The sequence below is a fragment of the Anoplopoma fimbria genome, chromosome 10 (assembly GCF_027596085.1).
Source record: "Anoplopoma fimbria isolate UVic2021 breed Golden Eagle Sablefish chromosome 10, Afim_UVic_2022, whole genome shotgun sequence".
Classification (NCBI taxonomy): domain Eukaryota; kingdom Metazoa; phylum Chordata; class Actinopteri; order Perciformes; family Anoplopomatidae; genus Anoplopoma; species Anoplopoma fimbria.
This window is the reverse complement of record NC_072458.1, coordinates 2,704,985-2,732,500: the sequence shown is the minus strand read 5'-3', so window position 1 is coordinate 2,732,500 and position 27,516 is coordinate 2,704,985. Positions and strand designations below refer to the sequence as shown.

The following is a 27,516-nucleotide window of genomic DNA, read 5'->3' as shown; positions in this document are numbered from 1 at the left end:
TCACCTCAAACACACACACACACACACACACACACACACACACACACACACACACACACACACACACACACACACACACACACACACACACACACACACACACACACACACTCACACAGAGGCAGGTCAGTACATGTTGCTGCATACTCATAAGTCATTATAAGAGTGAAAGGCATTATGAGGCTGTCATCTTTAAAGCCAGGAGATCTGCAAACAAACCAGCAGAAAAAGGAAGAACATCCACGCGGGAGGAGGAGAGGAGTGGACAAACACAATCTACTCAGAAATGTTAGTCATCTTCTCAGGCTGAAAACAACTTGTCAGCTACATTTGACATGCAAGACTGCACACACAAGTTAATTAGATGAACCCTAAATCATGCTTTATAATGAAGAACGCAGTACCGATTTCTGGGCAGGGAAAGAGAATCGGTACATTTTTTGGTTGTGACAGATTAATCACACCTGGGTAAAAGTTGTATCATAAGTCCACCCACTTTGAATGGTCACATTTGAAGTTGTGCCGCAGATGGTGTTGCGGTTAGAGGACACTTCCACGAAAAGCGAGTCCTCCTCGCTGAATCCCCTCATTATGGTCGGTTGTGGTGACGATGGAAGGTGGATGAGGAAAATGGAGCTGGAGGGGTGCTCGTGTTGTGGGACATACTGCGACGTAAAAACTAGAGGGTAATGATGCCGGAGACAAAAATGGCCATGCCAGTTTTGGTGCCAGTGTTAGCTGTGTCTGTGCATAGTCTAGAGTAAATAGGATGTCACTGCAGCACATTCTGGCATGAAAGAATGAGATTTCTTTTATTTTATCTTGGAGTATTTAGGAAGAGGAAATGAGGCTGGAATGATTGTTAGCGCTGGAGATTAAAGACAGTGGTTCTATTTAATCTCAACAAAAGAGAGATCATGATGCAGATTCTTATCTATGATTGTTTACCATTTCTGCAGGTATTGTAGAGCATCAAATAGAAACAAACCCTACTGTGAACTAACACGCTGTTTATTGGATGGTGACTGAATGGGTGACGTCATCAGGAGTTGAATTCTTGACTGACTCTGTGGGTTCGCTGAGTGTTCGGCGGTGACATTTCATTCATAAATGTCTTCTCTTAGGCTTCCAGCAGTGAATCAGGAAATGTGCCCATGTCTCAGTAAAAGCACCGTGTGGTTCCTGTCCTCTCATGTTTCTATGGAGCAGCTCTACAATTTGTCTCCAGGTGACATAATCAATGAAGCCTCTGCTGATAGATTATACTGTACAACTTTATTGAAGCCACATTCGTAATTCATTTGCAGAGTAATATCTTTGAAAATGAAAGCCGCTATAATCAATATTTGTTTTATGTTAACGATTTATCAAAAGTAAACAGTTTTGACTCACTTTCACTATTTTTAATTCCATTTCCAGCCTTGAATGGAACCTGTTTTCTACAAAAAATAATCAAATTTACCCACTGTATGCTGTAAACCTGCCCAGCACCAAACAGCAGAAAGACAAATTGAAAAGCTGGGGAGAATAGTGGGACGTGTAGCCAGATGTTTCCCTTAAGGGTTGATGGAGAGCAAAACAAAACTTAGAGAAGTTTGTATATTGTAATAATTTTCAACGGTTGGCCAGAAAGATGACTCCAAACAGGTGCTGGCTCTTACAGTTTGCCATTTAAACTTTATAAAATGAAAACATGTCAGTGTTATTGCAGCTTGTTTCCGTGTACCCAAGTAGCATGGGTCTTGTGTGTGGATTATAGTGTTAAATATTAGATTCATTAGGTTTTGTTTCAAGGTTTTTGAATGGATCTGGATGTAACACTGTAACTTTGGAAAATATCTAGGTTATTGCCTTAGTAGTGGTTAGTATTATTATTCTCGTACATCTGTATTGCAACAAGTACAGTAAGCTCATTTCATTGATCACCAAAAATATATCCAGTTTAGTTTGCAGCAGGTTTCACAAAAGACAGATTGTTCTTCTTTACCTCCAGTTTCCATACAACAGGTTTATTCAAGAAATGTTCAACTCTCCTGTTCAGCGTGGGCAGCACGCATTGGGTCAGCTTTCCTAAATGTAGGCTAATATATATTAAAAACCCATTATTATGCCGTATAATCCAATTGTGCCAATGTGCCACAGTGCACTGCTGAACAGGAGCACGATCTATCAAGGGAGCTGGGTATTGAGGCTTACAGGTGCATTAGAAGAGGAAGAATTTTAAATATTTATTTATTTTATTTCAGCGCTTTTCAACCGTGCCGGAAGAAAAAAAATCATCATGTGGCTTAGAGAAAAAGAGGCATTTTTCATTTGTTCGTTCTGCTCAAATCACTTTTAATCATCCCGACCTTGATGGAAATGGATTCTGGCACATTTGCAGGAGGGAGAAAGCAGTAGATTTATTTCCAGCTATGAGTCATCTGCTGTGGTGAGATGGGTATTGTCAAACAACAAAAGCACAGTAGGTTGTTACAGCAAAGGCCTGTGAACAGAGGGTAGGATTTGGTCAATATTTTGTTAAAACTAAATGTCTAACTCTTATACAATAGGTCACAAAAAAGTCTGTCACAGAGACTGTAGATATTAGTATTCAGCTCCACAAATGAATTACTGCACCACTACGGGAGACGAGGCAGGGTGAAATTACATTAGGACTTTTGATTATTAGTAAACCTCTTCTACATGCACGTGAACAGGCAACACTCACTTTGACAAATGAATCTTTTTTCTGTGTGCATTACTCCGCACACCAATTGATAATCTGTGAAAGGCTTCCTAAACATCTCAGAAGCAGAAGTATGGAGCCGTGACAGCGACGTGTGTTTGGCAGCCAGATGGACGGTGAAGAACGGCCCAGATTCACATCATCAGATGCATCAATCTCAGGTGTGTGAAGGGAAGAGGCGTTGGTCTGAGATGTTTCATTTTACCTGACAGAGGGTGATGGATGTCTGGGAAACTAATGCCATGTTAGGGCATGACATGTTTGGTCTACAGTTTAAAAAAGACCAAACTCTGACAGACAAGGAAGGAATGTTAAAATAAAGAAATTCCCTTCAATTTGCATGCAGAATGTTTCTCCTGTAGCAAAAGTTAAATTTACGTCAGCAGGTTTGGTCTTCCAACACACGTTCTGTGTCCTGCTGGAATTTACGTCAGCCGGGTAAGTATTGCAAGATAAATCTTACAGGGAAAGAGATTATTAACAGAAAAACACATTTCTGTTAGATAAAACAGACAAATACTGTTCATTTTCATTTGCCATAAATCAATTTTAAAAAAGATTGCAAAAATGTACACCTAATTAAGGTTTGTTTCCATTCAGCACCAACATTTACAAACCTTAAACTCACATTGTGTTATATTAGGGACTTTTCATGAGCAATAACAAAGTCACCCATCAATCTAAAGACAGGGTTGTTTTGTTTGCTGATTATATCACAAAAAGCTATAATGGATTTCCTGTTTCTGGCCTTGGGGGCACATTGGACATGATTGATCGACTGAAACAAAATACTATATCAGATTTAGTTGTTGTTTCCCTCTGAGGAACTGTCTTCATAACATTTATTTACTGCTTAACCACCTTCACGTTTAAGTTTTCTTTAATGAGGAACACAAGAAGAGTTGGTTCTCAGCCCAAAAAAAAGGAGAGGAAACGTATAAATCAAGTAGCTGGATCTCTACCGGTGGTTTTTATGCTCCCATGCGGCCAAAGCTGTGTGAAAACTCTGAAGGCAGAACTCATTCAGCAAACTATATCCACCCACAGATACAGAATGTGGTGGAATAAATGCTGCTGAGTCAGCACCTGAGCTGTGTGGCGTGGGTTGCTGCAATAGTCTGAAGCGCAAAGTGCCAACAGGTGGCTGCGAAAATCTGTTGTTTCTGCAGTTTACTACTTTAATTAAAGCAGTCAGAAAACTAGCTAATTTACTGCCAGGTTTGACACTTACCTTGTTTTTGTGTCTTTATTTTAAATAGAGGATATTTACATGATGTTGAACTCCAAGATGGAAGTGTCAAAGTTGGCTTTTTTTGCGTGTTGTTAGATATGTGACTCTGCCACCAGGGGGCGCCACTCACACCAGCAGTATGTTGAGGCATCTTAGAAACAGTATACTAAATGTTCATTTGGTATAATGTTGACTGTTAAATTAGCATACCGGTGCTTTATCCCCAGTAAGTATTTAGTACCTAACAGTAAAAAAAATAAAATAAGACATTATGCACTTTAAAGTCAGTGTTTTACTTTGAAACCAACTCTTAAATTCAAAAATACAAAGCGATGTTTCTGTCTGACAGTCAAAGCATCTTCCATGGAATTATTCTCATTTTAAATGAGAAGTATGCTTCTTTGTAAACGACCATTAATCACCATTGAGAAAGAGAGACAAAACTACCATGCCTAATGCACTGTAGCTAATGAAATAACCAGAGCAGGATCAATTCATCTCAAGCCCTCTGGACGACATCAGATCATTTACAGTCAGAATTATACTGCCACCCATTAATGGTCCAAGACTGAGCTTTGTTATAATTAAAAGTTAACCAGCTGTGTCCTTCTGTACCATCTCACATATTTGTCATGTCTTTTGGTGATTCAAATAAATCGTAAGTTTATGTTGCTGCAAGGTGTAATTAAACTCAAAACAAAATATGCTATACTGCATCATGCTTCATTTTCATGAACCACTACTGACCTGTACCGTATGATATGTGATTTCTACAGCTTTTAAAATAATTTAACTTTTATTTTTATTGATTGAAAAGTTCAGTTAGGGAAAAAGAGTTGATCTCAAAGAGCAGTAAGTCAATAATAAAGCATCACTTCAATTTCCCAGAAAAACAGCAGTAATGATGATTTTCACTATGTTGCTTTTGAGAAGCAGAGTACAAACTGTTTGGATGACATCATCTCTCATATCGCTGTGGAGTAGATGATGTAGCTTCAGTTCTTAATAGAAAGGGCCTAGTCTTACTTTTATTGCTATTTATACCCGAGCCAGATGGGTGAGCTGTTTCCTTTGATATCTTCCATAAATATTTACTGTCTGAAAAATCTCAAAGCGCTTCAACTGTTCTATTATAGGAGGTGGAACAAGGCAGAGATTTAAGACCGTCAGGATACTTTGAATTAATAGCATCTTTACATTAATAGCGTTACAGAGCAATTTGATTTCTCCTGTGTTACATGAAGTAAATTATCTGCAAAAACTGTTATTATTGATCAGAGAAAAAGGAAAATCGAATTTAGTAAATGAGCTTGGGAGAAAATATGTGTGCATACATTGGTTTACTATGCTTTGTGCATGGATCCATTCCCATTTGTACTTATAATTGAGTGCATTTTAACAAAATTGCATTGTAACCTTCTAATCGAACCTGCCACAGTTGCACGATTGCTTCCTTTTTGATTCAAGGCTATGAAGAGGCCACCGAGATAGGCTCGAGAGCCTTGTGCAGTATTACCAGATAAGGAGGTAAGACAGCAGCATTAGGAAAGAAGGGATGAGGCGCGGAGATAAAGTGACTGTGAGAAAGTGAAGTAACAAGTCAAACCTGTTTCTTTTATTTTGTTGTTGCAGTGCTGTTGAGCTTTGGTAAAACAAATAAAGACACCTATGAAGGTTATATGCAACACTGCTTTGGTTGAAGAAGTTTTAAGCAGCACATTTTGAGTTAATTACTCAAACAACACTATCAGCACCATGAAAGTACAAATAATACAACACATATATTACACACATACAGTATCAAAACACACAATCAGGAACATTAGAGCAGTAACAAACTTCATTGAAATCGCATTTTTTTCAGGAGCTTGTGAAGCCTTGCATACAAATACAGTAGAAAGGTGTGTATGTGCTACTATGACTCTTCTAGGAACAACAAAGAAGAGCTCGTCAAGCTTTTTGGCATAAAACAGTGAAAATCCCTGAGCGTCAGACGTTTACGCCTGCCGGAAAGTGATCCGACGACCTTTGCTTTGGATTGTGTGTTTTCTCCCTGCTGGAACAAAAAAAAAATACGTTTAACAACTGATAAGTATAACCTTTAATTGACATGCCGATACTTCCATACTTATAATAGAGAAAATATAACTTTCTAGTCAGATTTTCATTATTATTAGTTTTTTACGATACAATAAACACTAAAATCTAAAGTTTTGCCCAATTATCAAAACCTTACACTCAAGGAGCAAAACTCGGCCCCAGATTTGCACCACTGTAAGCACAATGAGTCCGTTCACACTTTGTGCAAAACAATACACACAGTGATTTGAAACACTAACACACACGTCTATGCATTAGACACAGAAGTATTGATGTCACTTCCTTGCAATTCTAAAGCACTGACTATCAAATTACCACACCCATGAGCCAGTTGCTTGAACACTGCCATCAGGTGTGCAAACACAAGATTGCTTAATTGTAGACACACCAATCAGGTTTAAGCACAATGACATGTGATAAACTTCCATACTTATAATAGAGAAAATATAACTTTCTAGTCAGATTTTCATTATTATTAACCTCTGACTCTCTGAACTCTCTCCCAATTTAAACCAACAAGTGGCTCTAACTGGCAAACCAAATACCGTCATTACTGGTACTATCGTGGGTGGTAAGATTCTCTCACACACCTGTAACACACACGTCCATGTACACAAAATGCTTGTTTGTTCCTTCATTCTCAACATTATAATTCAAGCTTTAAGAATGAAATAATGTCTGGTATCTCAGTGTTTATCACCATGTCGTCCACGCATACAGAGATGACGGTGAGCATCACTTCAGCACGAAGGAGTAATAAGTAAGTCAGTTTAAACTCACTTTTTCATGGACTGCAGTGCTCCTTGCAAGCAGTGAGGTCTTGGAAGCGGTTGGAATTGCCCTGGCAGCCGCCGTAGTGGAAGGGCTCACACTGCATGGTGGCCATGTTGAAAAAGTAACTTCGAATGAGGGCGCGGCAGCGACCCACCTTTTTAGGAAACCTGCAGATTTGGGGAACCTCTGGGGGGAAGATGATAAAATGTGAGACTGGGATTAGATGAAGTGGCATCCTAAAGTGTCTGTGCACATATTGCACAAAAATAACTAACTTCAATTAGAATCTAGATTCAAATATAAATGTATGATCCTCTTAGTAGTCAAGGTAAAGTTTTTTCTTTTTTCGATTTTATGACTAATTTCTTTAACAATTGTTCTTTTGATCTTATTACAATAGACCTTCTGACCATATTGATTGCTTGCCCAAACCGTTATTGAATTTATTCAATTAGCATAAGTAATTACGCGATTCAATTGTCAATGCAATTAATTAAGTCAGTAAAACAGAATACAAACCCCTACCCACAATGTGATCACGTAGTTTAATATAGTCTGATCTAAATTAGTGTTAGATAAGATGTAAGCCGTTAAGCACAATGCGAACACGATGTTTCAATATAATTTCATCCCCATCGATGCAATTAATCATTATTTAATACTTCCTATGTGGGTATAAACGAGTTTCAGTGAGTATGTGTTTGTGAAATACTGGTATAATAAGGAATTAATAAAAAGGAATCGGTACCTAGTATAAAAATTATCCTTTTACTACCAAAACTAGCCTTAACCAAGTAATCTATCAATTTGATGCCAATCTAATCAACCATTTTACCAACCATCTAATGAAGACAATCAAATAGCCAATTTAGCAAATAATCAATACAATAATCACTGACAATCAGTAATCAATCAATCAATCAACTGCAAATAATCAATAAAATAATCGATAAAAACAATCAATGACAATCAATAATCAATTAAATCGATCAACAATCAATCAATTAATCATCCAAAGATCAATCAACTTAACCAAGCAATCTATCATTAATGCCCAAGTAATCAGTCAGTTCAATAACCAACCAACAATTATCATCATCCGTAGAGAATCAATTGAAACCAATCGAATGACTAGTCTACAAATTCCATCAAATCTCCTTTTATAAACTCATTTTCAAACTACGGAGCAACTAGATTGGAGTGGTGATGAATTCATACATGACATCAGAGAGGCTCGTTTTTACGTTGTAATATCGCCTAAAGGAGTTTATGTAGTGACTAAAGGCATATTAAACCCAACTGAAATAAAAAATTGAATTCCCGCTGCCTTCACTGGTCACTTAGGATTATGATGATGATGATGGTGATGATGATGATGATGATGGTGATGATGATGGTGTACAGAGACCCAGTAACTACGCAGCATCTCTGTAATTTATTCACAGGAATATTTCCAAAAGACAGACATTCTTGTGAAACTTTAACACAATTGGATTTTCTGATCCATCCTGATCCATCCTCCGTCCGATTGTCGAACCTCAGATTCAGGAGGAGCAATGCGGATTCCGTCCTGGACGTGGAACAGCGGACCAACTCTTTACCCTTGCAGGTCTGTTGGAGGGTGCATGGGAGTTTGCTCATCCAGTCTACATGTGTTTTGTGGACTTGGAGAAGGCCTTCGACCGTGTCCCTCGGGGAGTCCTGTGGGGGGTACTGCGGGAATATGGGGTACCTGGTTCGTTACTACGAGCCGTTCGGTCCTTGTATGACCAAAGTGAGAGCTGTGTCCGGATACTCGGCACAAAGTCGAGCTTGTTCCCAGTGCGTGTTGGCCTCCGCCAGGGCTGCCCATTGTCACCAATCCTGTTTGTGATTTTCATGGACAGGATTTCAAGGCGCAGCCGGGGGAGGAGAGTTTCCGGTTTGGGGACCTCAGAATCGCATCCCTGCTTTTTGCAGATGATGTGGTTCTGTTGGCTTCTTCAGAACGTGACCTCCAGCACGCACTGGGGCAGTTCACAGCCGAGTGTGAAGCGGTCGGGATGAGAGTCAGTACCTCCAAGTCTGAGGCCATGGTTCTCTTCCGGAAAACGGTGGATTGCACCCTCTGGGTTGGGAGTGAGTCACTGCCCCAAGCGAGAAAATATGTGTGCATACATTGGTTTACTATGCTTTGTGCATGGATCCATTCCCATTTGTACTTATAATTGAGTGCATTTTAACAAAATTGCATTGTAATCGCTGAAAACATTGTTGTCATGATTCACATTGTGTAAACCTGCAGTTCCCTTTCCTGTGAACATGCAGAAACCTTCTAATGAACCTGCCACATAAAATACGTTTAACAAATGATAAGTATAACCTTTAATTGACATGCCGATACTTCCATACTTATAATAGAGAAAATATAACTTTCCAGTCAGATTTTCATTATTATTAACCTCTGACTCTCTGAACTCTCTCCCAATTTAAACCAACAAGTGGCTCTAACTGGCAAACCAAATACCGTCATTACTGGTACTATCGTGGGTGGTAAGATTCTCTTACACACCTGTAACACACACGTCCATGCACACAAAATGCTTGTTTGTTCCTTCATTCTCAACATTATAATTCAAGCTTTAAGAATGAAATAATGTCTGGTATCTCAGTGTTTATCACCATGTCGTCCACGCATACAGAGATGACGGTGAGCATCACTTCAGCACGAAGGAGTAATAAGTAAGTCAGTTTAAACTCACCTTTTCGTGGACTGCAGTGCTCCTTGCAAGCAGTGAGGTCTTGGAAGCGGTTGGAATTGCCCTGGCAGCCGCCGTAGTGGAAGGGCTCACACTGCATGGTGGCCATGTTGAAAAAGTAGTTTCGAAAGAGGGCGCGGCAGAGACCCACCTTTTTAGGAAACCTGCAGATTTGGGGAACCTCTGGGGGGAAGATGATACAATGTGAGACTGGGATTAGATGAAGTGGCATCCTAAAGTGTCTGTGCACATATTGCACAAAAATAACTAACTTCAATTAGAATCTAGATTCAAATATAAATGTATGATCCTCTTAGTAGTCAAGGTAAGCCATTATCAAATATAGAAAGTGAAGCAGCCAACAAAGCCAGTTTTTTTCTGCCATGTTGTTGTGATCAACCATTTTACCAACCATCTAATGAAGACAATCAAATAGCCAATTTAGCAAATAATCAATAAAATAATCACTGACAATCAGTAATCAATCAATCAATCAATCAACTGCAAATAATCAATAAAATAATCGATAAAAACAATCAATGACAATCAATAATCAATTAAATCGATCAACAATCAATCAATTAATCATCCAAAGATCAATCAACTTAACCAAGCAATCTATCATTAATGCCCAAGTAATCAGTCAGTTCAATAATCAACCAACAATTATCATCATCCGTAGAGAATCAATTGAAACCAATCGAATGACTAGTCTACAAATTCCATCAAATCTCCTTTTATAAACTACCGTATTTTCCGCACTATAGGGCGCACTGGATTATAAGGCGCACTGTCAATGAATGGTCTATTTTCGATCTTTTTTCATATATAAGGCGCACCGGACTATAAGGCGCATTAAGCGAAACAAAACAGTCAGTCAGTCAAACTTCCTCCACTTCCGTACCATTGATTCATTAACGTTGAATTCTCTCGCAGCTGCTCTATTCCCATGTTCTACTGCGTGACTGACAGCCTTGAGTTTGAAGTCTGCGTCGTAAACGTGTCTCTTGACAGGAGCCATGTTGGGGTCCTTATACACACACACTGTAATGTGATGGTGAACCTTATACACACACACTGTAATATTATGGTGAACCTTATACACACACACTGTAATATGATGGTGAAGCACAGTATGTATTACTCCACGACGCTCCTGACTACGGTGGCCGTGATGCTGCTGCGGTGCGGCTTTGTAGTTTACTAAGTCTACTAAAACATGTTGGCAGAGCGCCGTGTACCACACAAAATCGCTTCGAGGTCAGTAAGCACAACCAGAATTAATCCATATATAAAGCGCTCCGGATTATAAGGCGCACTGTCGTTTTTTGAGAAAATTAAAGGCTTTTAAGTGCGCCTTATAGTGCGGAAAATACGGTAGTAATTAATATCTAATAATCATTCAACAATAATCAACAGTAAACCAGCAATAAACCAGTCCTATAATAATCTTTAAGCAGTGATCAATGTCATTTACAATAATCATCAATTAACCGGCAATCAAATGGAAAGAAAAAGATAGAGAGCGAAAGAGAGAATGTGTATGCGTTGTAGAGAGAGAGAGAGAGAGAGAAGTGAAAACGTGGCTAAATTGGCCCCACACCTTTTGTTGACCTCCTGACCCCGTTCACTTTTTTTTCTCCTTTGGGGCTTCTCTTGGTGTTTGTGTCCATCTCATGCATCCTGCGCTTGCAACAGATCAGAGAGGTTTTTTATTCAACACTTCCTATTAGGCTATGTGTACTGTCTTTTACAATAAAATACTTTACTGTTTACAGTTTAGATATACTCCTTTATTAACATCAGGCCTTATGGAGTGACTTGAATGTCTTATTAGGAGGACTGTCTTTTATAATAAAATGCTTTACTGTTTACACTTTAGATATACTCCTTTATTGACATCAGGCCTCATGAAGTGACCTGAATGTCTTATTAGGAGGCGTCTAACTCTATAGTGGGTATAAACCAGAGAGAAGAAAGAAAATTGGGAAAAAAAGAACTTAATGTCTGCCTTTCAGAGGACAGCTCATATTATTTTAACCAAAAGACAACTTTTTCCTCGGCCTCGTTTTCAGTCAGCAATCAAAGCAGAGAGCGTCTCCCCCTACTCCGATGCCTGTGTTTGCTCTTGTGTTTGCCACTTAATGGCACCAATACACAAGCAATGCAAGTCCCAAAGTGGACTCTTCACTGCAACCTTTGTCACAGCAAGTAGTATTGCTTCTTTGCTAAATCAAATATCAGCATATCCAGCTGACTTTAAACACTTATCTGTCTCTTGACAGACCTTAACATACACCTCGCGTATGCAATCAAAATATCTGTTTATTCCAAACAGACTTTACACACCTCTTTAGTGTATACTCAAATATCTGCCATATTTACACAGACATTTCCAAACAACTTCACCTGAGTTACGCAGGCCTTAAAGCACGTATTCGTGCTCCTGATTTCAGTCTCAGTTAAAATTTACACTTACACATTGATTAGTATCAATGATTGGTGCCTCATGCAATCATGCAAATTTACCAGACCGTTAACATCTTCCCTCGTCCAAATCAAATTTGTTCTTTAATTTAGTTCAACTGTCAGAGGTCTTATGGACCCACGAGAGCAAACAATCTCACAAGGGCAAGTGAGAAGATATTTTCTTACCTCTCAGTATTCGTTAGGCTGGCCAGGCGAAACAAACGGTTTTGCCCCAGCACAAGAGCCCCCCCCCCTTGAATCCCTCGATCCTCCGATTTCAACTGTTTTAAACGAATCCTGTTCGTGACGCCAATTTGTAGTAAATAACTTGATATCAAAGGATAAAGGAAGATGTCCAGGTCCGCTGATGCAGTTTCAACGGAGCCCATACAGAGATTCAGCATGGACTGAGGCTCTCAGCCTTCGGGCTTGGCCTTATATGTGTGTTGTGCATCACTTCAATGGGCACAAAGGCATAAAACATGCTGAGCAGTAAATACCTCATTCAGACACCTTGAAACTTACACTGTTTTAAATACGTTCCTGAGACCCCAAAATCTTCCATCTGTGTAAACATCACCATAAACAAGGCTGTCATGCCATACGTTGGTCATGAGATCATCATCAGACCAGCTCTTAAGAACCCTAACTGGTCAACATCACACAGCATGCAACAACTTCATGGCCTCATTACAACAAGGTATAACAGAATATGATCAAATACACGACACTATCTCTCAATGCCTTACTTTCTCTCACACACAATTTCAGGTAGAACCTTCCTTGTGTTATCACCAGTTATGGCCAACAGTAACTCAGCACGACTACTATTAATACTACTATTAATACTGCAACAACTTCTTCTTCTACTACTATTGCTGATTCGACTATTTCTTCTACTTAACCACTGATATTACTGCTGCTACGGATACTACTACCACTACTATAACTTCAGCTTCTAAATCTACTACTCATCTTATGACTGCTTCTTCTACTATTACTGCCACCTCTACAGTTTAACAGTTCAGCTTCCAGATTTTTCTTCATTGTATTTCAGCTCTTTGCTTCTTTTGATGATGCAGTTCAGCTTCCATCTCTGCCAGTTTTACAATTCAACTATCAGGTTTTTTTCAACAGTGCAGTTCTTTGCTTTTGGGATTTTTCAGGAAAGTCATTTGAAACTTCCACATTTTCAGCGATGCTCTGTCACTGATTTCAGCTTTCAGCATTCCAACGCATTTTCTGCAGGATTGTATTATTTATGCGATTGGACTTACTTTTTTTTCCAAATAAAACTCAAATGTACCTCAAATGCACCCCAAACTAACCCTAAATGAACCCCATTGATACAGCTGTCTCAGAACTGTTAATGTATGCAACGTCTTCGGGCAGTAGCAGCCACACAGTCAAAATTTCTTGGGAAATTTTCTAGTTATTATTATTATTACACCCAGTACACTTTCAATTGCAGGTTGAACATCTTCTTAAGTGTATTCTCATTCACATTGAGGACTTACTTGGGATTCTGAAACATGACTTCTGGCACTCCTCATAACACTTGAAGTTATTGGCATTCCCTTGGCAGCCTCCATACATGAAAAGCTCGCACTTTTGGGTGATAGTATTGTAGTAGTAGCGCTTGATTCCTGCTCTGCAAGGTCCCTGGTCCACTTGAAGGAGACACGCTCCTGAAAGCAGCAAAGACATCGTCAGTGAAACACAAAACTAAACTTTACGCAAACTGGCGATCAATAATGGCAACATGTCTCACGCAGAGGTCATGTGAAGGCCAACAACAAGAGGACTATAACACGTTTTAAGTTCGGAGAATTACTGAAGAAATGAGAAAACTTGCTGGCAGATCTACCTTTAGATGACAGCGCCAAAACGTTGTAAAACGAGGAGAAAAGTGTAAACAGCGCTAAAATGCAAAACTCCATTGTTAAACGTTGGCTTCAACTGCAGTCTTTTCGGCTCTGACGACCATCCAAGACACATCCACTTTTATAGTTGAGTGAAGCGTTTCCCATGCTTGACTTTAGGGGCGGGGAAGTAATGACTCATTTTCAAACTATGGCGCAACTAGATTGGAGTGGTGATGAATTCATACATGACATCAGAGAGTTTTTTTACGTTGTAATATCGCCTAAAGGAGTTTATGTAGTGACTAAAGGCATATTAAACCCAACTGAAATAAAAAATTGAATTCCCGCTGCCTTCACTGGTCACTTAGGATTATGATGATGATGGTGATGATGATGATGATGATGATGGTGATGATGATGGTGATGATGATGGTGTACAGAGACCCAGTAACTATGCAGCATCTCTGTAATTTATTTATTTCCAAAAGACAGACATTCTTGTGAAACTTTAACACAATTGGATTTTCTGATCCATCCTGATCCATCCTCCGTCCGATTGTCGAACCTCAGATTCAGGAGGAGCAATGCGGATTCCGTCCTGGACGTGGAACAGCGGACCAACTCTTTACCCTTGCAGGTCTGTTGGAGGGTGCATGGGAGTTTGCTCATCCAGTCTACATGTGTTTTGTGGACTTGGAGAAGGCCTTCGACCGTGTCCCTCGGGGAGTCCTGTGGGGGGTACTGCGGGAATATGGGGTACCTGGTTCGTTACTACGAGCCGTTCGGTCCTTGTATGACCAAAGTGAGAGCTGTGTCCGGATACTCGGCACAAAGTCGAGCTTGTTCCCAGTGCGTGTTGGCCTCCGCCAGGGCTGCCCATTGTCACCAATCCTGTTTGTGATTTTCATGGACAGGATTTCAAGGCGCAGCCGGGGGGAGGAGAGTTTCCGGTTTGGGGACCTCAGAATCGCATCCCTGCTTTTTGCAGATGATGTGGTTCTGTTGGCTTCTTCAGAACGTGACCTCCAGCACGCACTGGGGCGGTTCACAGCCGAGTGTGAAGCGGTCGGGATGAGAGTCAGTACCTCCAAGTCTGAGGCCATGGTTCTCTTCCGGAAAACGGTGGATTGCACCCTCTGGGTTGGGAGTGAGTCACTGCCCCAAGCGAGAAAATATGTGTGCATACATTGGTTTACTATGCTTTGTGCATGGATCCATTCCCATTTGTACTTATAATTGAGTGCATTTTAACAAAATTGCATTGTAATCGCTGAAAACATTGTTGTCATGATTCACATTGTGTAAACCTGCAGTTCCCTTTCCTGTGAACATGCAGAAACTTTCTAATGAACCTGCCACATAAAATACGTTTAACAAATGATAAGTATAACCTTTAATTGACATGCCGATACTTCCATACTTATAATAGAGAAAATATAACTTTCTAGTCAGATTTTCATTATTATTAACCTCTGACTCTCTGAACTCTCTCCCAATTTAAACCAACAAGTGGCTCTAACTGGCAAACCAAATACCGTCATTACTGGTACTATCGTGGGTGGTAAGATTCTCTTACACACCTGTAACACACACGTCCATGTACACAAAATGCTTGTTTGTTCCTTCATTCTCAACATTATAATTCAAGTGTCGTATCTTTCATGCGACAGTGCTGTTGAAGTGATGAGGAAGGATGCTCCGTGGACACTGTTCTTGCTGGTATAATGAAGTTTATTACAAACAAGCAACACATGTCATGACGGACGTCTAGAGCGCCCGGAGGTCTCGAGTCGAATCTGTGAGTTCCCTACTTTTCGGGCTCTTTCACCTCCTTATATAGGGTACATGTTATTCACATTTGGGCTGAGGTCAAGACCTTGTATGGGGCTCCAACATTCTACACCTTTGACCTTCAGCCCCTGGTATCCTGCACATCTGCTTCTTATATAGGACAAAAACACTTGGGGCCTTCGCTGTATTGTGCAAGACCTGAAAATATACCACACAAGCTTTAAGAATGAAATAATGTCTGATATCTCAGTGTTTATCACCATGTCGTCCACGCATACAGAGATGACGGTGAGCATCACTTCAGCACGAAGGAGTAATAAGTAAGTCAGTTTAAACTCACCTTTTCATGGACTGCAGTGCTCCTTGCAAGCAGTGAGGTCTTGGAAGCGGTTGGAATTGCCCTGGCAGCCGCCGTAGTGGAAGGGCTCACACTGCATGGTGGCCATGTTGAAAAAGTACCTTAGAAAGAGGGCGCGGCAGGGACCCACCTTTTTAGGAAACCTGCAGATTTGGGGAACCTCTGGGGGAAGATGATCAAATGTGAGACTGGGATTAGATGAAGTGGCATCCTAAAGTGTCTGTGCACATATTGCATAAAAATAACTAACTTCAATTAGAATCTAGATTCAAATATAAATGTATGATCCTCTTAGTAGTCAAGGTAAGCCATTATCAAATATAGAAAGTGAAGCAGCCAACAAAGCCAGTTTTTTTCTGCCATGTTGTTGTGGTTTGGAAACACTTATGAAGAAAGATTTGAAGTTTAAAGGTTGCACTACTGTGGTTGAAGATGTTAAGCAACACATCCTGTATTAGGTAATTATTCAAATAACACAATCGGCAGCATGAAAGTGTGAAAAAGATGCAAATCACTTCCTGAAATTCAGGACATTTTTCTTTTAGAAAGTTTATAAAACCCTTAAAATCAAAAACTGAACAAAGACTACACAAAAGGTGCTATATAAATAAAGTTATTATTCTGTGCGGCTGTGTAGCAACAAGGCTGTAAAGCCTTGTGCAACAGCACAAAGTATATAATCCTGCAGGCTTAATATTAATCTTCTCATTCTTCTTCCGTACAAAAGTTTGCCACGTAACTCCCGCCGCAGCGTTGCAAGCACATGCGTAAAAAATACATCAAAACGTGCGGCCTGGTCGGGAATCGAGTGCTATTTCTCTTCTAAGAGATTCGCCCAGCGGTTTCCACGGGAACGGGGAAAAACGGCGAGAAATTTCCCCATAGAGATGAATGCGTTTTGGGCGTGGAGAAAGCTTAAAAGCACTCAACTTTGGGCCCAGACTGACTCGTCATACTTTAACGTAAAAAAATGATTTGAGGTTTAAAACGTGAAAAAAACTCTGGACTATATTGGGCCAAATGGGCATTTTGATAGCTAGCACAGATGTCATGACATCAGAGTTTAAGTTTCAGGAAAATGTAAGCCTTTTTCAGAGTTTACAATGGGTGTGTATTGGATGGAATGTTCAGACCTAGAGCATGTGATGTCATAGTTAGAGTGAGAGGAGCTTCAAAATCTTGTGAAAAAAATATTTTAAAATTGCCAGAATTCACACAATTTTCACTCTTCAGGCATATTTTTTGGTTCAAATTGTAGATAAACTTGTCCTAGTCGCAGCCATAACACTATAGAATCCAACAGTCTTACACATTTGACTCCATGTGCCTGAAAGCAACATGAACTCCAACCAACTGCTCCATTAGACTCCATGTTAATTCTGACGACAATTTCTCAAAGAAAGCAGATGGTACCAGTTTTCTAACCTGCTCTGAAGCTCATATTTTTTTAAAACAACAAACATAAAAAGTACATCTCTGCGTTCGTCAGAGTGTTAGCTTTCCGAACATAATGGTTTTACGATTGTAGGTAGGAGTTTGACAGCTAGTTTTGTTCAAAATCAGTGTCTGCTCTCCCCTCTCTTAATTAGTTGTGTGTGTGTGTGTGTGTGTGTGTGTGTGTGTGTGTGTGTGTGTGTGTGTGTGTGTGTGTGTGTGTGACCTGGATCTCAGAAACAGAGATGAGGAGTGATAGCTCTTCATTCTCAAGTGATCTCGTGGTCACATTTCAAACACCACAAACATAACAAATATATCAACGCGATGGGCAGTGGAGTATCTTCTCTCTATTGATGATATTATTTTGGAGATTGGACTCAAATAATTTTTGAAATGTACCCCAAACTCACCCTCATGGTCACATTTTAAACACATACAACAGATACAACACATACAAACATAGGCTCCATATTATATTTAATTAAAACCAACCAACTGAAGTCTTGGAGAGGAGACGCAGTGTAGGGATTTTGATGCTAGCATGGTGATAGCTTTGGTTAAGACAAAATGGCTGACATATAAGATTGTTTATTGGGATTTAACTCTGTGAGAAAGGCAGTCTTCATGAACTTGGTCATTTGATTGACAGAGAGAGACTGTGTGTGTGTGTGTGTGTGTGTGTGTGTGTGTGTGTGTGTGTGTGTGTGTGTGTGTGCGTGTGTGTGTGTACTTCTCTATTTCTCTCTCTCTCTCTTTCACTCTCACCCTCTCCCTCTCTTTCACTCTCTCTTTCTCTCTCACTCACTCACCCTCTCTCTCTCACTTGCTCACTTTCTCTCTCTCTTTATATCTCACTCACTCTCTCTTACTCTCGCTCTCTCTTTCACTCACTCACTCTCTCCATTTTCTAATCTCTGTTTCTCTATTGTAGTAAATAACTTGATATCAAAGGATAAAGGAAGATGTCCAGGTCCGCTGATGCAGTTTCAACAATTTCTTCATTCTGCGCAGAATGGAGCCCATACAGAGATTCAGCATGGACTGAGGCTCTCAGCCTTCGGGCTTGGCCTTATATGTGTGTTGTGCATCACTTCAATGGGCACAAAGGCATAAAACATGCTGAGCAGTAAATACCTCATTCAGACACCTTGAAACTTACACTGTTTTAAATACGTTCCTGAGACCCCAAAATCTTCCATCTGTGTAAACATCACCATAAACAAGGCTGTCATGCCATACGTTGGTCATGAGATCATCATCAGACCAGCTCTTAAGAACCCTAACTGGTCAACATCACACAGCATGCAACAACTTCATGGCCTCATTACAACAAGGTATAACAGAATATGATCAAATACACGACACTATCTCTCAATGCCTTACTTTCTCTCACACACAATTTCAGGTAGAACCTTCCTTGTGTTATCACCAGTTATGGCCAACAGTAACTCAGCACGACTACTATTAATACTACTATTAATACTGCAACAACTTCTTCTTCTACTACTATTGCTGATTCGACTATTTCTTCTACTTAACCACTGATATTACTGCTGCTACGGATACTACTACCACTACTATAACTTCAGCTTCTAAATCTACTACTCATCTTATGACTGCTTCTTCTACTATTACTGCCACCTCTACAGTTTAACAGTTCAGCTTCCAGATTTTTCTTCATTGTATTTCAGCTCTTTGCTTCTTTTGATGATGCAGTTCAGCTTCCATCTCTGCCAGTTTTACAATTCAACTATCACGTTGTAAAACGAGGAGAAAAGTGTAAACAGCGCTAAAATGCAAAACTCCATTGTTAAACGTTGGCTTCAACTGCAGTCTTTTCGGCTCTGACGACCATCCAAGACACATCCACTTTTATAGTTGAGTGAAGCGTTTCCCATGCTGGACTTTAGGGGCGGGGAAGTAATGACTCATTTTCAAACTACGGAGCAACTAGATTGGAGTGGTGATGAATTCATACATGACATCAGAGAGGCTCGTTTTTACGTTGTAATATCGCCTAAAGGAGTTTATGTAGTGACTAAAGGCATATTAAACCCAACTGAAATAAAAAATTGAATTCCCGCTGCCTTCACTGGTCACTTATTATGATGATGATGGTGATGATGATGATGGTGATGATGATGATGATGATGTGTGATGATGATGATGATGATGATGGATGATGATGGTGTACAGAGACCCAGTAACTACGCAGCATCTCTGTAATTTATTCACAGGAATATTTCCAAAAGACAGACATTCTTGTGAAACTTTAACACAATTGGATTTTCTGATCCATCCTGCCAAGACCCCATCACACACACACCCGTCTGACTGGATCTGAGACACACACACACACACACACACACACACACACACACACACACACACACACACACACACACACACTTTCACTAAAAGCCTCAAAGCACTGTCGCCTAGTTTCCAGCCTTGTGGTCGATGTTATCTTCTGTTTTGCTTAATCATTTCAGCAGCCTCCCAGAGTCTTTCAAGGAAACAGTGATGTCTGAACAGTCAAGGTCCCCATTCCTAAGAGTAACAAGCAGCATTCACTTTAAGTAAAAAATGCACAATACAATGTAGCTTTTTGTTTACACATATCTGTATAATTCCATCCCACTGGTTTGTTCCATCTAGTGTTCAAGGATGTTATTGTAAAACTTTAGTGCAGTCATGTTAAGTACAATGATGTGTCTCCACCTTGACAGGTGGAGGCTAAATACAGATTAACCATCTTATCAAAGTGACTTGATACATGAAGCACCACCCCTTTTAACCCATTTCCTAATATGAGGAAAGGCAGAGACAAAACAGCCCAAATCCAAATTGAATCTGCAATACAGCTCTGCAGTTTACTACTTTAATTAAAGCAGTCAGAAAACTAGCTAATTTACTGCCAGGTTTGACACTTACCTTGTTTTTGTGTCTTTATTTTAAATAGAGGATATTTACATGTACTTGAACTCCAAGATGGAAGTGTCAAAGTTGGCTTTTTTTGCGTGTTGTTAGATATGTGACTCTGCCACCAGGGGGCGCCACTCACACCAGCAGTATGTTGAGGCATCTTAGAAACAGTATACTAAATGTTCATTTGGTATAATGTTGACTGTTAAATTAGCATACCGGTGCTTTATCCCCAGTAAGTATTTAGTACCTAACAGTAAAAAAAATAAAATAAGACATTATGCACTTTAAAGTCAGTGTTTTACTTTGAAACCAACTCTTAAATTCAAAAATACAAAGCGATGTTTCTGTCTGACAGTCAAAGCATCTTCCATGGAATTATTCTCATTTTAAATGAGAAGTATGCTTCTTTGTAAACGACCATTAATCACCATTGAGAAAGAGAGACAAAACTACCATGCCTAATGCACTGTAGCTAATGAAATAACCAGAGCAGGATCAATTCATCTCAAGCCCTCTGGACGACATCAGATCATTTACAGTCAGAATTATACTGCCACCCATTAATGGTCCAAGACTGAGCTTTGTTATAATTAAAAGTTAACCAGCTGTGTCCTTCTGTACCATCTCACATATTTGTCATGTCTTTTGGTGATTCAAATAAATCGTAAGTTTATGTTGCTGCAAGGTGTAATTAAACTCAAAACAAAATATGCTATACTGCATCATGCTTCATTTTCATGAACCACTACTGACCTGTACCGTATGATATGTGATTTCTACAGCTTTTAAATTAATTTAACTTTTATTTTTATTGATTGAAAAGTTCAGTTAGGGAAAAGAGTTGATCTCAAAGAGCAGTAAGTCAATAATAAAGCATCACTTCAATTTCCCAGAAAAACAGCAGTAATGATGATTTTCACTATGTTGCTTTTGAGAAGCAGAGTACAAACTGTTTGGATGACATCATCTCTCATATCGCTGTGGAGTAGATGATGTAGCTTCAGTTCTTAATAGAAAGGGCCTAGTCTTACTTTTATTGCTATTTATACCCGAGCCAGATGGGTGAGCTGTTTCCTTTGATATCTTCCATAAATATTTACTGTCTGAAAAATCTCAAAGCGCTTCAACTGTTCTATTATAGGAGGTGGAACAAGGCAGAGATTTAAGACCGTCAGGATACTTTGAATTAATAGCATCTTTACATTAATAGCGTTACAGAGCAATTTGATTTCTCCTGTGTTACATGAAGTAAATTATCTGCAAAAACTGTTATTATTGATCAGAGAAAAAGGAAAATCGAATTTAGTAAATGAGCTTGGGAGAAAATATGTGTGCATACATTGGTTTACTATGCTTTGTGCATGGATCCATTCCCATTTGTACTTATAATTGAGTGCATTTTAACAAAATTGCATTGTAACCTTCTAATCGAACCTGCCACAGTTGCACGATTGCTTCCTTTTTGATTCAAGGCTATGAAGAGGCCACCGAGATAGGCTCGAGAGCCTTGTGCAGTATTACCAGATAAGGAGGTAAGACAGCAGCATTAGGAAAGAAGGGATGAGGCGCGGAGATAAAGTGACTGTGAGAAAGTGAAGTAACAAGTCAAACATGTTTCTTTTATTTTGTTGTTGCAGTGCTGTTGAGCTTTGGTAAAACAAATAAAGACACCTATGAAGGTTATATGCAACACTGCTTTGGTTGAAGAAGTTTTAAGCAGCACATTTTGAGTTAATTACTCAAACAATACTATCAGCACCATGAAAGTACAAATAATACAACACATATATTACACACATACAGTATCAAAACACACAATCAGGAACATTAGAGCAGTAACAAACTTCATTGAAATCGCATTTTTTTCAGGAGCTCGTGAAGCCTTGCATACAAATACAGTAGAAAGGTGTGTATGTGCTACTATGACTCTTCTAGGAACAACAAAGAAGAGCTCGTCAAGCTTTTTGGCATAAAACAGTGAAAATCCCTGAGCGTCAGACGTTTACGCCTGCCGGAAAGTGATCCGATTAATTCTGTTCCGTCTCATGCGACGACCTTTGCTTTGGATTGTGTGTTTCCTCCCTGCTGGAACAAAAAAAAATACGTTTAACAACTGATAAGTATAACCTTTAATTGACATGCCGATACTTCCATACTTATAATAGAGAAAATATAACTTTCTAGTCAGATTTTCATTATTATTAACCTCTGACTCTCTGAACTCTCTCCCAATTTAAACCAACAAGTGGCTCTAACTGGCAAACCAAATACCGTCATTACTGGTACTATCGTGGGTGGTAAGATCCTCTCACACACCTGTAACACACACGTCCATGCAGCTCCTCCTCGAGACAAAGTTGTTGCTGCTCCCTCCGCAGCCCGAGTAGATGAACTCCTCGCACATCTTGGAGGCTGTGTTGTAGTAATACCGAGGAATGGAGGCGGAACACTTTCCTTTGTCCAGAAGGTCAAGGCAGAGCACAGGAACCGCTGTGAAATATGACAGGAAGCCCAGTCATCATCTTTTAAGTACCATCCGAGTTTTTGATTGCTTTTTTTCAAAAAGTGCAATCATTGTCTGAACCATTTCCTAACAACTGAAATAAATTGTGTTATATCTAAGAACTGTTATGCTGCTCATTCTGTACACATGACATCTATTGCATTCTGTCCATCCTGGGAGAAGGATCCCTCCTCTGTCGTTCTCCCATAGGTTTCTTCCTTTTTTCTCCCTGTTAAAGGGGTTTTTTAGGGGAGTTCTTCCTGTGCCGATGTGAGGGAAGGACAGAGGGTGTGAGGGTGTAAGGACAGAGGATGTGAGGGTGTAAGGACAGAGGATGTGAGGGTGTAAGGACAGAGGATGTGAGGGTGTAAGGACAGAGGATGTGAGGGAAGGACAGAGGATGCCGCATGTGCACAGATTGTAAAGCCCTCTGAGGCAAATTTGTGATTCTGGGCTATACAAAATAAACTGAATTGAATTGAATTGAATTGAATTGAAATATCTGTATACATTGTGCTTCCTAACAAAGGCATGATGAGACATTCTTTTCACACTTAATGAATGTATAAATTATTTATCAGAAGTGCCACTAAAATTGCACACAAAATGCTTGTTTGTTCCTTCATTCTCAACATTATAATTCAAGCTTTAAGAATGAAATAATGTCTGGTATCTCAGTGTTTATCACCATGTCGTCCACGCATACAGAGATGACGGTGAGCATCACTTCAGCACGAAGGAGTAATAAGTAAGTCAGTTTAAACTCACTTTTTCGTGGACTGCAGTACTCCTTGCAAGCAGTGAGGTCTTGGAAGCGGTTGGAATTGCCCTGGCAGCCGCCGTAGTGGAAGGGCTCACACTGCATGGTGGTCATGTTGAAAAAGTAGTTTTGAAAGAGGGCGCGGCAGGGACCCACCTCTTTAGGAAACCTGCAGATTTGGGGAACCTCTGGGGGGAAGATGATAAAATGTGAGACTGGGATTAGATGAAGTGGCATCCTAAAGTGTCTGTGCACATATTGCACAAAAATAACTAACTTCAATTAGAATCTAGATTCAAATATAAATGTATGATCCTCTTAGTAGTCAAGGTAAGCCATTATCAAATATAGAAAGTGAAGCAGCCAACAAAGCCAGTTGTTAATTATTCAAATAACACAATCGGCAGCATGAAAGTCAGAAATTCAGGACATTTTTCTTCTAGAAAGTGTTTATAAAACCCTTAAAATCAAAAACTGAACATAGACTACACAAAAGGTGCTATATAAATAAAGTTATTATTATTATTATTGCAGGTTGAACATCTTCTTAAGTGTATTCTCATTCACATTGAGGACTTACTTGGGATTCTGAAACATGACTTCTGGCACTCCTCATAACTCTTGAAGTTATTGGCATTCCCTTGGCAGCCTCCATACATGAAAAGCTCGCACTTTTGGGTGATAGTATTGTAGTAGTAGCGCTCGATTTCTGCTCTGCAAGGTCCCTGGTCCACTTGAAGGAGACACGCTCCTGAAAGCAGCAAAGACAAACACAAAACTAAACTTTACCCAAACTGGCGATCAATAATGGCAACATGTCTCACGCAGGAGGTCATGTGAAGGCCAACAACAAGAGGACTTCAACACGTTTTAAGTTTAAATCACTGAAGAAATGAGAAAACTTGCTGGCAGATCTACCTTTAGATGACAGCGACAAAACGTTGTAAAACGAGGAGAAAAGTGTAAACAGCGTTAAAATGCAAAACTCCATTGTTAAACGTTGGCTTCAACTGCAGTCTTTTCGGCTCTGACGACCATCCAAGACACATCCACTTTTATAGTTGAGTGAAGCGTTTCCCATGCTGGACTTTAGGGGCGGGGAAGTAATGACTCATTCTCAAACTACGGAGCAACTAGATTGGAGTGGTGATGAATTCATACATGACATCAGAGAGGCTCGTTTTTACGTTGTAATATCGCCTAAAGGAGTTTATGTAGTGACTAAAGGCATATTAAACCCAACTGAATTTCCGCTGCCTTCACTGGTCACTTAGGATTATGATGATGATGATGATGATGATGATGATGATGGAGATGATGATGATGATGATGATGATGGTGATGATGATGATGGTGTACAGAGACCCAGTAACTACGCAGCATCTCTGTAATTTATTCACAGGAATATTTCCAAAAGACAGACATTCTTGTGAAACTTTAACACAATTGGATTTTCTGATCCATCCTGATCCATCCTGCCAAGACCCCATCACACACACACCTGACTGGATCTGAGACACACACACACACACACACACACTGGATCTGAGACACACACACACACACACACACACACACACACACACACACACACACACACACACACACACACACACACACACACACACACACACACACGTCTGACTGGACACACACACACACACACACACACACACTTTCACTAAAAGCCTCAAAGCACTGTCGCCTAGTTTCCAGCCTTGTGGTCGATGTTATCTTCTGTTTTGCTTAATCATTTCAGCAGCCTCCCAGAGTCTTTCAAGGAAACAGTGATGTCTGAACAGTCAAGGTCCCCATTCCTAAGAGTAACAAGCAGCATTCACTTTAAGTAAAAAATGCACAATAAAATGTAGCTTTTTGTTTACACATATCTGTATAATTCCATCCCACTGGTTTGTTCCATCTAGTGTTCAAGGATGTTATTGTAAAACTTTAGTGCAGTCATATTAAGTACAATGATGTGTCTCCACCTTGACAGGTGGAGGCTAAATACAGATTAACCATCTTATCAAAGTGACCTGATACATGAAGCACCACCCCTTTTAACCCATTTCCTAATATGAGGAAAGGCAGAGACAAAACAGCCCAAATCCAAATTGAATCTGCAATACAGCTTCTTGTTTTAAATATAATTCTAAATAAGTCAAACAGAAACATGTGTGATTCCCCGTCCTGTTTGATAACATAATTCAGATAATGGCTTGATGAAACAGTGGGGCCTTGTTTTAATCAGATTAACGGATTAGGATTGTTTATGCAGATTACTTTATAACCCAGACTGAGGGAGAGGAGAGGGATTCTTCAGAAGGATTTCGGGGGTGAAGGACTGCTCCCTATAAGCATCTGTAAGTATTTATATTCTTTCTATTATGTTTTGTGGACTGTGAGTTACAAGCATTCTCGACCATTTATAACATTTGGCTGTGACAATTTTTCAGTGCTGAATGTTTTCCTTTTTTGGCAGAAAATGCCGGTCATAAACATTGATGACCTGACGGACAAGGACAAGGCTTTAATGGAAGTAAACCAACTTAAAACTGAGGTGAAACTTGAGAGGTGGTTGGTAAGTTTTATTTGTTTTGTTTTGCACTGATGATCATGTCAGTGTCTTTATTGTTTTCAATGATACCTGTGATTAAATTAAGTTTTTAGACTTTTATCCTTGAAATGCAACAAATAATAATTGTTAACTTAATACAAAGTGAAATGAATGAAATCAGCATTTAAAATTTCTGGATAAGAGTGTCTCAACACATTTTTGTCTGATCAATTCAGACATCTAAATGCTGTGAGGAAATCAAGGAATATATTCAGGCTGGAGAGGAGGAGGACACCCTCTTCAAAGGCATTTCAGAGGAGAAGAACCCCTTCAAGGAGAAAGGTGGCTGTGTCGTCTGCTAGACTGGACCCAAGGAGCTTTTCATATATCAGATTAGCACCCAATGACATTCTCCCTCCCATTATAAAATGGATTTGCAGACTGAGAAGACTAGAGGGATGTAATAGAGCAAAAAAGGTTAAAACCTCATGAGTTCGCATGTACATGATTCCCCATCGTCTGGACATATTTGTAGACTTCTAATCTTGTTCTTTAAAAAGAACATATATGAATATATAAAAGTTGTATTTGGCAAGTGTTATGTAATGCTTCTCTCTCATGCGGCGTATAGTCTGATCAAATGGGCCCATGTGCTTGTTTCATACACAGAAGCAGCTGTCATTAAATGTGCTTGTTTATAACTCAGCCTGTCTCCATCATTCACTGTGGGAAGTTTTCAGACAGAAAAGGGAAACAGATTTATCTTCATAACTCCGTTTTTATACTAAGAGTTCACACACCCTTTTCTCACAAATCTTGAGATGAGAACATTACAATTTTGTAGCATCTTTAGAGGACCATAATGTGCAAAGTTTTCCTCCTTTTCTGCATAGTTTTACTTTTTTGCCTGGAATAGAAGAAAACTTACATTGTATTTTCTATAGGTCAAAAACATGCAAATCAACTGCGATGAATCTTTAAAACAGATGTTTCCAACCGTTTTGCCTTATGACCCGTTGAAATGAAGAACGCCTATTTTTTTTACCCTTTCCCACGCATTGCATGTGGGATTTTCCCATTGAGGATTGTTGAATTTATCAATGATTCATTCAGTGATTTCATTTATTTGTGGAAGTCTGAAGTCAAGAAGAAATACAATTATCCGGAAATTCGCAATAAAGTATACAAGATTAGAGAAAAGAAAATTTTCAGTAGAAGAAGTATTGTCTGTTTTCCTTATCCCCTGTTCTGCAAGCCCTTACCTCTGAATTGGGAAC

The 27,516-nt window shown here is 39.6% G+C and overlaps 3 protein-coding genes and 1 long non-coding RNA gene across 5 annotated transcripts; 1 reads left to right on the top strand and 3 right to left on the bottom strand.

The window, feature by feature from the left end:
- Positions 1–5,533: 5,533 nt before the first annotated feature.
- LOC129096792 (uncharacterized) lies at positions 5,534–16,089 on the bottom strand. The gene is made up of 2 exons (XR_008531497.1): positions 16,037–16,089; positions 5,534–6,012 (listed from the first exon to the last, which is right to left on the bottom strand). It is a non-coding gene; the product is annotated as an uncharacterized LOC129096792 (long non-coding RNA).
- LOC129096788 (tissue factor pathway inhibitor 2-like) lies at positions 5,935–14,026 on the bottom strand. Its single transcript, XM_054605431.1, has 5 exons — positions 13,908–14,026; positions 13,558–13,728; positions 9,575–9,754; positions 6,840–7,019; positions 5,935–6,015 (listed from the first exon to the last, which is right to left on the bottom strand). The coding sequence occupies exons 1-4, from the start codon at positions 13,978–13,980 to the stop codon at positions 6,844–6,846; spliced, it is 600 nt and encodes a 199-aa protein (XP_054461406.1). The 5' UTR covers positions 13,981–14,026; the 3' UTR covers positions 5,935–6,015; positions 6,840–6,843.
- Positions 16,090–22,007: 5,918 nt separating the features above from the next.
- tfpi2 (tissue factor pathway inhibitor 2) lies at positions 22,008–24,732 on the bottom strand. 2 transcript variants are annotated; one of them, XM_054605430.1, is made up of 5 exons: positions 24,601–24,732; positions 24,263–24,433; positions 23,691–23,870; positions 22,736–22,909; positions 22,008–22,501 (listed from the first exon to the last, which is right to left on the bottom strand). In XM_054605430.1, the coding sequence occupies exons 1-5, from the start codon at positions 24,671–24,673 to the stop codon at positions 22,422–22,424; spliced, it is 678 nt and encodes a 225-aa protein (XP_054461405.1). In that variant the 5' UTR covers positions 24,674–24,732; the 3' UTR covers positions 22,008–22,421. The 2 variants fall into 2 exon arrangements, with proteins under 2 accessions (XP_054461405.1, XP_054461404.1); XM_054605429.1 differs by having other exon boundaries at positions 22,009–22,504.
- Positions 24,733–25,899: 1,167 nt separating this feature from the next.
- gngt1 (guanine nucleotide binding protein (G protein), gamma transducing activity polypeptide 1) lies at positions 25,900–26,909 on the top strand. Its single transcript, XM_054605434.1, has 3 exons — positions 25,900–26,045; positions 26,165–26,263; positions 26,476–26,909. Exons 2-3 carry the CDS (start codon positions 26,168–26,170, stop codon positions 26,599–26,601), a joined length of 222 nt encoding a protein of 73 aa, XP_054461409.1. The 5' UTR covers positions 25,900–26,045; positions 26,165–26,167; the 3' UTR covers positions 26,602–26,909.
- Positions 26,910–27,516: the final 607 nt, after the last annotated feature.

Excerpts from the sequence above, each read along its gene's own strand:
- LOC129096788 (XM_054605431.1), bottom strand. The coding sequence starts at position 13,980 with ATGGAGTTTTGCATTTTAGCGCTGTTTACACTTTTCTCCTCGTTTTAC. Across the intron at positions 13,729-13,907 it reads TTTGGCGCTGTCATCTAAAG|GAGCGTGTCTCCTTCAAGTG; the intron begins GTAGATCTGCCA and ends TGCTGCTTTCAG. Across the intron at positions 9,755-13,557 it reads GTCATGTTTCAGAATCCCAA|AGGTTCCCCAAATCTGCAGG; the intron begins GTAAGTCCTCAA and ends TCTTCCCCCCAG.
- gngt1 (XM_054605434.1), top strand. The coding sequence starts at position 26,168 with ATGCCGGTCATAAACATTGATGACCTGACGGACAAGGACAAGGCTTTA. Across the intron at positions 26,264-26,475 it reads TGAAACTTGAGAGGTGGTTG|ACATCTAAATGCTGTGAGGA; the intron begins GTAAGTTTTATT and ends TGATCAATTCAG.
- tfpi2 (XM_054605429.1), bottom strand. The coding sequence starts at position 24,673 with ATGGAGTTTTGCATTTTAACGCTGTTTACACTTTTCTCCTCGTTTTAC. Across the intron at positions 22,910-23,690 it reads GTACTGCAGTCCACGAAAAA|CGGTTCCTGTGCTCTGCCTT; the intron begins GTGAGTTTAAAC and ends CATATTTCACAG. Across the intron at positions 22,505-22,735 it reads CATGGACGTGTGTGTTACAG|CAGGGAGGAAACACACAATC; the intron begins GTGTGTGAGAGG and ends TTTTTGTTCCAG.